Source organism: Engraulis encrasicolus, chromosome 12 (assembly GCF_034702125.1).
Source record: "Engraulis encrasicolus isolate BLACKSEA-1 chromosome 12, IST_EnEncr_1.0, whole genome shotgun sequence".
Lineage (NCBI taxonomy): Eukaryota > Metazoa > Chordata > Actinopteri > Clupeiformes > Engraulidae > Engraulis > Engraulis encrasicolus.
In genome coordinates this window covers 2,999,498-3,009,906 of record NC_085868.1, presented here as the reverse complement: position 1 = coordinate 3,009,906, position 10,409 = coordinate 2,999,498, and the positions used below count along the sequence as shown (strand labels likewise).

Sequence of the window (10,409 nt, the reverse complement as noted above, 5' to 3'; positions counted from 1 at the left end):
TATCAAACTCGCCCTTGAGGAGTGGCGTCATTGGCTGGAAGGTTCCAAACATCCATTCCTGGTCCTCACAGATCACAAAAATCTGCAGTACCTGCGAGATGCCAAACGCCTCAATCCTCGGCAAGCAAGGTGGGCCCTCTTCTTCACAAGATTCACCTACACCATCAGCTACCGCCCTGGATCCCGCAATTGCCGAGCCGATGCTCTGTCTCGCCTACACGGCACGGAGGAAACTCTTGAGCAGCCTGAGACGATCATTCCTGCTGGTGTGGTCGTGAGTCCCATCCAATGGGCCTTGGATGATCAGATTGCTGCTGCCACAGAAGCTGATCCAGCACCTCCAGACACTCCGGCCAACCTCACCTTTGTTCCCCGTGTTCTTCGAACCCAACTCCTGACTGCAGCACACTCATCCCTAGGCACCGGGCACCCTGGAAACGCTGCAACCCTTTTGCTTCTTCTTGGCCGCTACTGGTGGCCAGATATCAACAAAGATGTGCAGAGATTTGTAGCAGGCTGTGTGGACTGTGCCATGTCCAAGTCACCCAGACATCTTCCAGCTGGTAAACTTGTTCCACTGCCCATTCCACGAAGACCATGGTCACACCTTGGGGTGGACTACATCACAGACCTTCCTCGCTCAGATGGCAACACCTGCATCTTAGTGATAGTGGATCGGTTCTCAAAGTCATGCAAGCTCATCCCTCTGCCAGGTCTCCCAACAGCTTCAGAGACAGCTGAGGCGCTGTTCACCCACGTCTTTAGGAACTTTGGGATACCAGAAGACATAGTCTCCGACAGAGGGCCACAATTTGTGTCTCGCTTTTGGAAAGCCTTCCTTCATCGCATGGGCGTCACTGTGAGCCTGACATCGGGATACCACCCTCAGTCCAATGGGCAAGCAGAAAGGAAAATCCAAGAGGTGAGCCGTTTCCTACGCACCTTCTGCCACAACCAACAGAACGCTTGGTGCAAGTTCCTCCCCTGGGCGGAGTACGCTCAGAACTCCTTGCGTCAGTCCTCAACAGGTCTAACCCCTTTCCAGTGTGTACTTGGCCATCAACCACCGCTTTTCCCCTGGTCTGGTGAGCCCTCTGAAATGCCTGCAGTGAACACCTGGTTCCAGGAGAGCCAGAGGGTCTGGAGTCAAGCTCACCTAAGCCTGTCACGATATACGATAAGTCAATAAATCGGACGATAACTTTTTACAAGAACGATCACTTTTCTGGCCCCGATAAGTAACGATAAGTTATTTGCGTGATGTTTTGTTTTCCCTCTCTCCCTTTCTCTACCGTAGCCATAAGACTACTGACGCGTTATAGGCCAACGCAGCGCAATGACGCTTAATGTTGGTGTACTTTTAAGTTTCAGTGCAGTTCTGGTTGGAAAAAAGTGCATTGATCTGGCTACTTGCGTCTTTGAAATAGAACGCTGGTGTTCCCGCGCGTCGCTTATAAGCCTCGACAAAGAATCAGCGCTAGAGAGCGCAATATTCTTCCAGTCTCAGTCAGCGCATCTGCAACGTTCCTCAGAGAGGGGAATGAACAGCTCCAACACGGAGGCAAATGTTCATTTTGAAACATGCGCAGCAACCCAATATCCACGACGAAGACGTGTTTGTGCAAATATGAAATAGTGGTGCCGTCGCGACAAACTTGCTCTGAGGCTGTTATTTTAAACCTTGCCTTGTTTCCACTATTATTTCAATGCGCCTCCTACCCCGACGTTCGTTGTCTGTTCTTTTTGTGATTTTCGCTATATTTCTTGTTTATTTAGACCTAACAATATGAGTAGGCAGTCTGCAAGCAAATCATGAAGATAAGATTTGTGGATTTAAATCTGTCACACCAGGAGAATGTGAACGGTTGAGCGCGCTACAGGGGAAACAGAGGCATGGCGACTCATAACTCATAAGAATCAATGTATGGGCGTTCATAAAGGACTTTAAAGTGCGCAGAATTGCAACTTGTTCCAGTCGAGGGTATCGGAGAGAGAGAGAGAGAGAGAGAGAGAGAGAGAGAGAGAGAGAGAGAGAGAGAGAGAGAGAGATGGAACTTGTGCATCTGTTCATGCTCTTTTGCTTTTTGCTGATGTTGAAATGCCTTTAACAGGGCTGATTTGGGTTTTGACTGACAATTAGCTAGTAACAACGTGCATTTGTTTGAAATAAGCTGTCTAAGTGATAATTTGTGAATTAACAATACCCCACCAGTAGGTTATTTTACATCACACCATGGATAGGCCTAAGCCATTCAGTGTGCTTGAGAAAGATAAATAACAGAAAATGTTAAAGAAAGACTATATAACTTACCTTAATAATAAATACAAAAAAGCCTATTTAGAGCCTATTGTGCTCCATGAGGATGTATTTAAAAACATATATATATCCCCCGCCGTGATACTTTAAAAATGTGAAGGGGTGTAGTCACATTTTTATTGAATTTTTACGTCATTATATTATTTGACACATTTCTTCTTGGAGCAGGCGTCAATCTTAATTATTTAAACCTCTGAGTCTGCTGGCCCAAATGTTACATTCAATGTTTCAAGAAGGAGGCCGCACCTTGCATAGCAGTGTTTTTTTATTGCACATTATATTGTTTGAAAATGGCGAGAGAGACAATATTATCGATTATCGCAATAATTTCTTGTTATCGTTATCGTCTGGCAAAAATTGTTATCGTGACAGGCCTAGCTCACCGCCACCTACAACAGGCTGTCCGTCGCCATCAACACCATGCAGATAACCGACGGTCGACTGCGCCGGACTATGCAGTGGGCCAGAAAGTGTGGCTCTCTACCAGGGACATCCGCATGCGTCTTCCCTCAAAGAAGCTAAGTCCAAAATTCATAGGTCCCTTCCCGATAGTGAAACAGATTAGTCCTGTCACTTATCGTCTTCAACTACCACCTGATTATAAAATCCATCCTGCTTTTCATGTCTCTCTCTTGAAACCTTATCACTCACCCCACTCTCCTTCCTCCACAGAACCTGGCGCTGTTGCTGAACCCCCCTTGCCGCTTCTCCTGGACGAGGGTCCCGTGTATGCCATCAGAGAGGTTCTCGATTCTCGGCGTCGCCATGGCCGTCTCCAATACCTTATCGACTGGGAGGGGTATGGTCCAGAGGACCAATCGTGGGTTAACAGAAGTGATGTCCTGGACCCCACTCTACTTGCCGAGTTCCACCAATCCCATCCCAGCCAGCCGGCCCCTCGACGCCGTGGTCGACCTCTTCGTCGGGCACCCTCGTCCGCAGTTGCGCCTCCAGGAGGGGGGGGTATTGTCACAGCCAGGCCAGGTTCCCAAACGAGCAATCAGCCCCACTCTACCACACCTGCCCGTTCACGATCCCCAGAGTACTAACCATTCACCCCAACCAATCAGTCATCTCTGCTCATTCCCTCTCCCCTGATTGGTTGTCACTCTCACCTGAACCTTGTTGAACTGTGGCCTACTTAAACTCCACTCACCCAGCACTCTGTCTCTGGCCTCTTCACTGGATGCCGCAGAAACTCTACAACTCCACGTCTCTGGAAGCAAGTTTGTAGAACCCTCTCCTGAGTTTCCTTTTGGACCCTTGTTTCTCCTTGTGCGGTATGGTTGATCTTCTGAGCGTTGTGACTTTTCTTATTTATCCTTGGACATTCCCAGTGATGACTTTCTCATGCCAGTGAAATGGAGTGCTGTTGTTAATAAATCACCTTTGCTTGAATTCTTGTCTTGTCTGTCTCTGTGGGTCCTGACAGCTATGTACAAGTACCCTACAGTTGACACATTGAGCATACATTTAGCACATTTTCCAAATAAATTGACCTTTCTTATCTAAACGAATTAGACAATTCTCAGTCTAATGGTTGCCCTCTCCAAAACATGTCAGCATGATTTCATTGTGTGAGTCATCATATGCAAAGTAGTCTACACAATTGTCAAAACAGTCAAGGTCATAATATTTTAAGAATTTCTTTACTGTTAACAGTACATTCACAACAGTTTTAAACAGGCCAGATGGTATTGTAACTTTACTAGTTTGTAGAAAATAATTTACAACCATGTATACTACAGTTTCCTCTGTTATTTGGCTAATTTCTTGACATTTTTTCAAACGCCATTCTGTGGAAGGAATTTCGTTTCGACACACGGGTAAACTGTTTTTGGAGTGATATGAGCAAGTGATGAGGATCCATGTAGTTATGCTGAACCATCCAGTTTATTTTGACAGAATGACTAAATGAATGCAAATGAGCCAAACCAATTGAGAAGGATATATGCCATTTTTATGGTACTGACTATTTATGTGGGAGAAGGTTTAGTGCTGATGCAAGAATGAGCTGTTTTGGGAGGTATATGACATTTTGCTAGTTATCTGAAGTGTTGTGCAGAAGTGTAAGAATGTTTGGCCAAATGACCCAATGGTTATAGGAATGTCATCTCAGTTTCAAGAAATTAGCCAAACCAATCGAGAAAAACTGTAAAGGTACACTGTGCAGGAAATGGTCAAAAAAGGTACTGCAACTATACCGCTCATTGAAACTGGGCTGCCTATTGCCAAATGATCTTTAGGGCCAAAACATACCAAGGCGGAACGGAACGGTCGCAGGACGGACGCGGTCTTTCTGCTTAGTTTCGGCTGTTCTAATTTCTCTGGTTTCGGCCGGCATGTTTTTCTCTGCCTTTCACACTGACAGCGTCGGCGTGCGCGGCCAGTCCTGTTCAAAACCCTCCCCACAGCTAAAGCTAGCGTGCTACTTTGCCATTCCCCTTACATGAAAGTTTACTAAGTAATAAACAAATATTTTCTTGTATGGTCCAAGTAGAGTCATTTTTGCAGCTAAAAATGGCTATTTTGCGAAATTCAAAAAGGCGGACCATGGAGAAGATTCCCCTTTTCATGTATGAACATTTTTTCCAGTCATAATGAATAGGCCTACTTATAGAATTTGATGGTGGTGGTAAGTATTCATGAAAAAGGTAACATAAGTGAATGGGCAGCATGAATTCTGGAAATAAACAACTACAAATCTCACACAGTGTCCCTTTAAAGACTATTCCTAAATGGTTATGTCTATCCAAATGTCAGTCCAGGTCATACCATGATGCTGTGCTCTGGCTTCATTTGCAAGAAGCTCGTCACGCATATGTTCACACTCTCCTTGTTTGTTACCTAGCGCCCTCTTTTGGTAAAATGGGGGAAGTTTGTGCCTCACCTGAGGCGCCTCTTTGAACAGCTCCACCATCTGCAAACATTTCAGAAACGCACATGAGACAGTGTGAAATAAAATCCTTCTTATATAGCTATTACTACAGTCATGAACTTTCACAGTGTTCCACCTTCTTTTTTTACAGCTGATTAAACAATTGTGTTTGCTGACGTGTAGTTACAGTGAGATAAGAAGAGAGAAAGTCAGTCAGTCAGTCAGTGAGAGAGAGAGAGAGAGAGAGAGAGAGAGAGAGAGAGAGAGAGACTGATCACATAATGTTGGAGCTCCTCAAGTGAAGGGCCTGTCTAGAGCTCTGTGCCCTCTCAGAGAAACCCACTTTATAGAAACAACACATAAAGCATTAGATACTGTAGCCTACACATACACTATCAATAGAGTAAAAACTCAGATGATATAGCAATTCATTATTTACAGTATTACCTCCGCCCTAGGATTACAGTATAATAAAATATTATAGAAAGTGCAGGGCCGCTGACAGCTTTTGCTGGGCCTGGGACAAAGTCATCTGAAAGGGCCCCATACCCAAAGCATACAATGTAATGGGGACCCAATTCTGGGCCCCCTATCTCCCTGGGCCCGGGACAACATAGCCCTTTGTCCCCTCTTGTCGGTGGCCCTGAGTAGATTACTGACGTTGACCAAAGGCAGATGGAAATAAAGCTTTCTTCCTTTGAACAGGAAGCTGGTTCCAGTATTTGGCAGCATAATGGCTATATCATTTCACCCTGTCTGGATTTTACCCTCGGCACAACCAGTAGAGTGAAGACCTAAGGCATCTTTTAGGCGGATTTGCTGTAACATATCTACAATTGAGTTTGATATATACGTCAGTGATTGAGAGCCCCTAGGCCATTTAATGACTTATAGACTATCAGAAGGGTTGAAAACCTAGTGGAGTTCAGCATTTTTTGAGGCTGTTTTGACAGACAGACAGACAGACAGACAGACAGACAGACAGACAGACAGACAGACAGACAGACAGACAGATAGATAGATAGATAGATAGATAGATAGATAGATAGATAGATAGATAGATAGATAGATAGATAGATAGATAGATAGATAGATAGATAGATAGATAGATAGATAGATAGATAGATAGATAGATAGATAGATAGATAGATAGATAGATAGATAGATAGTGAATGGAATGTTACATTTGTCTGTTTAGGGTTGCATCATAGAATGTATAACAATAGTAACATACAATCTATGGGTTGCATTCATGGTTGCTATTGTATACTTTTGTGACATCATCGACATCATAGAATGTTCTGTGAAAATAGCCAGGCTACTGTTAAAAACATTCACATACACTGCTGCAAAAGAAAACAACTCTCTAAGAGTCATGAGAAGAATACATAGTTGTTGAAGTGGTGTCCTTAGAAGATGGAGAAAGGTCAGTGTATGATATATTTTAATTAGAATACAAAGTGTTTCCACATTGGTATTTATATGGAATTATTATATGAGTATTGAACTCTTTGAGTTTTATTCCCATTCTCATTTGTTCATTTAAATTGCACATTAAACACGAAATAGGGCCACTGTCCTTTACAGCAGAAAAAAAAACAATAAAATTGATGGTGGACTTACAGAAAAATACTAAATGATTAAAAATGTAAAAACTAACTTGAAAAAACGTAAAATATACAAAAGAACAAACAATAGGCCTAAATAGTTCCCAACTGTCTAAGTGAATGAAGAAGAAAATAGCAAAGCAAGATACTGTATAACGATTTTTGTGAGCCGAATAGAAGTCCAACATATTCTGACATATTTTCAGGTTCAGAAGAGCCTTTCCGGCAGGAGTCTGGAACAGGTTCTTCAAACCCGACTAATGATGCAACCCCACCTCTACATCCCTCTATCCGGGAGTACATTTTCAATCTGAACGAAGAGTGAGTTTTGCTTACATGCTACCTCAGCCGTATTTTATTATATTTATGCTATATGCTGCTCAATGTTGGTTTCAATATTATGTTCCTATTAGACAGATAATGTCCAAATAATGTATTTTCTGTCATAGGGAGTGGAAGGATTTCATCAGCATGATAGACTGTCAAGTGAGTATTAGCCCTTCTATTATGTAGGCCTATGGTGTAGGACTACATTCTCAAGTTGATATTACAATATGTGATTGTGGTTTCATAACAGCATATTTTTTCACCACAGATGGCAAGGAACCAGTTTGTGGAGATGTGTCAGGCTGTACTTAAAGTTGTGAGCTCCAGCTCCATGAATGTTATCCTGCCAGTTTTTGCACATACACGTATGGAGAGAGATTTGGAGTACTCCTCAAATACATGCCCAAGGTAAAAATCAGGGAGTAAAATATTAATGCATAGAATCTCATACACTCTTTTGACCAAACACATCTGAAGATGTAGATTTTTTCCATAAAGTATTACATTTGATAACATTTCAGCAGGTAAGCCTAGTTTCCAATTGCCCAATGCTACCTTCAATTCAAATGCCAAAAACAAAGAGATTAATGAATCGCATGGCTTTAATTGTGCGTTGCAAAAGAGCAATTCAAAGTGTATTTTACAAATGTGTAAAAGCAAAAATGTTTTGCCTGTATTTTTGGATGACAGGTGTAAGAGTGCAGGTTCTTCCACTTCAGCTCAGATGTCTGGACGTCCTGCAAGCCAGGGGAGGATGCTCCGTATGAAAGGTTCCCTTGCAGCATTGTGGAGGACTATGATGGCATGGCGTCTTTCCCGTGCCTCATCAGTTGCTACCACTGCTCTGCATTCCTCTATGGCTGACCATCCTGCCAACAGTGCCACGCACAAGGCCTCTGACCTGTCTGAAGTCGATTCAGTGGCGCAGCATGGAGGTCAATGTTGTGACCCAGCAAGCATTAAGGGGGTGGTGGACAGAGTGCTGTCAAGTGAAGGTCTTGACGGCATGGCCAGACACCTGGTTGATGAGATGCAGGGTATCCTGCAGCACAGTATCCCATTTGTGACACCAACGGCTTCTGGCAGAAGTACCCCGATATCTCAGCCTCCTCAGATGGTGTACTCATATGCAGAAGGAGCTATGGCCGATTTGCTCAAGCCATTCTTACCATTTCTGGTGGGTCACAGCGCTCCTTTGGATGGACCAGGTGTGAGACGGGCAGACTCCCCTACCACTGATGGAGAAGATGAAGTCCCAGTCGATTCGATGGCACAGCATGGAGGCCAATGTCGTGACCCAGCAAGCATTAAGGGGATGGTGGACAGAGTGCTGGCAAGTGAAGGTCTTGACGGCATGGCCAGACACCTGGTTGATGAGATGCAGGGTATCCAGCAGCAGAGTAGCCCATTCGTGACACCATCGGCGTCTGGCAGAAGCACCCCGATATCTCAGATTCCTCAGATGGTGTACTCACATGCAGAAGCAGCTATGGAGGAGTTGCTCAAGCCATTACTACCATTTCTGGTGGCTCATAGCGCTCCTTTGGATGGACCAGGTTTGAGACGGGCAGACTCCCCTGCCACTGATGGAGTAGATGAAGTCCCAGCCACAGCCACAGCAGAGAACATGGATACAGCATCTTCTCACAGCAAGGACCAAATCACTAGAGCTGCCAGCTGTGAGCCGGGTGTGACACAGCAGGACTGCAGGCGCCGGAGCATGATCAGTTTCTTCACCAACTTGATGGTCCACGAGCTGATGATCATGCTTCAGAAGGACGCATCAGCTGCAAAACAGGAAATGAGCAATGATCAGAAGTATGGAGATCTTATTGACAAAGTCCTGTCAACGTTTGGTGGAGCTCCTGGAGCTCTGAATATGCATGATCACCTAAACAACATCAAGATCCAGACCATTTACAGGATAATGGATGGGTTCCTGCTGAAGGAGTTTGGCTCTGAAGCCATCCAGCAGAGGGCAGTGAATCCAGAGGATGGCGTTGGTAACATCTTTCTGACTAAGTTGAGAGAACTGTTCAGGAATAGCGCAGAAGTCACTGATGTCCCCCCATCTGCACAGACAGCTTCATCCTCAATTGGGCCTGTGCACGCAACTGCAGGTGACAAAAAGCAAAAAGCAGGAAGATTCTCCAGATTTCGACTCAAGGTAAGAAAAGATTGGCAGCCATTTTATGAATTTTACCATTTTATAGTTTTATGAATGTTTTATGAATGCTGTTTTTGACAGCATGGTGACATAAGCAATGTTTGCAACTTTCTTTCACTTGTCCTAGACTCCAAAGAGACGCAGCACAAAGGTGTCTCCAATCGCCAACTGTGACATAGGTATAGGGTTTGTTTTAATGATCACTCTTCATAAGTGGTTTCCTTTGCTTCTGTTGTTGTTGTTGTTCATTAACTGTTCTATGTTTATTTCCACCCACCAGCAGGCAAGCATGCAGAGACACCGGCGCTGACTGCTGCTGATGGACCAAAGCCTGGCAAACGTTCCTGGTTTATCAGGATGTTCAGCTGCTGCCTCCAAAGCCCAACTCTGGCCTGAACAGACCTCAAACTCTCCAACATCCCAAAACTTCCATCTCACCTCACAATGTTTCTTCTATACCCACACAAAACAAACATTGGATACATTATCTCTGTTCATGTTTTAAAATGATAGAGAAAATTCGGTGATGACTAAAGTCATTGAGTTAAGTATTGAGTACAATATTTTATATACATTTCAGTAACGGAATTGAAAAATGTAGACACAAAACATTTGCACAACCAGAGAAGTTGCGATTCATCATTCTGGTGATTACCGAAGCAGGTCATGATTGTCTCTATTTTAACGTTACCTCACTTTTGTGAGGTAGGCTACATTTTGCGTCATTAACGGCTATATTCCAAATTATTTTGAATGAACAATAAATTGAAAAGGTTATACAAGTTGTACGTTTGCTTCTGTTCATTGCATTGAAGTGAAATTTCTTAAATGTTTTCCCATGAAAAGATACCTACAAATCTGCAAAAATGTGAGTATAATGTACTCTGTGACACTGTAACTAGCCAAAGCTGTTAAAATGTTTTTAATTTCTTTAAAAAAATATATACTGTTGGGGTAGTTCTAATTTAAACTTGGTAACAAAATGTGGATTTTACCTATAGGCACAACCAGTAGAGGAGACTCTGAAGACCCAAGACATCTTTTAGGATGATATTGCTCTAGTCTAGTATATCTATAATATATTTAGGGTGTAAGACATTAATAATAATAATA

General features: G+C 43.5%; 1 protein-coding gene across 1 annotated transcript; it reads left to right on the top strand.

The window, feature by feature from the left end:
• Nucleotides 1–7,257: 7,257 nt before the first annotated feature.
• Nucleotides 7,258–9,692, top strand: LOC134460182 (uncharacterized). The gene is made up of 5 exons (XM_063212634.1): nucleotides 7,258–7,288; nucleotides 7,398–7,537; nucleotides 7,820–9,296; nucleotides 9,424–9,475; nucleotides 9,577–9,692. Exons 1-5 carry the CDS (start codon nucleotides 7,274–7,276, stop codon nucleotides 9,690–9,692), a joined length of 1,800 nt encoding a protein of 599 aa, XP_063068704.1. The 5' UTR covers nucleotides 7,258–7,273.
• Nucleotides 9,693–10,409: the final 717 nt, after the last annotated feature.

What these genes read in the sequence shown, in the direction of transcription:
- LOC134460182 (XM_063212634.1), top strand. An exon ending in TCCTCAAATACATGCCCAAG is followed by an intron (nt 7,538 to 7,819) that starts GTAAAAATCAGG and finishes TTTGGATGACAG; the next exon opens with GTGTAAGAGTGCAGGTTCTT. An exon ending in AATCGCCAACTGTGACATAG is followed by an intron (nt 9,476 to 9,576) that starts GTATAGGGTTTG and finishes TCCACCCACCAG; the next exon opens with CAGGCAAGCATGCAGAGACA.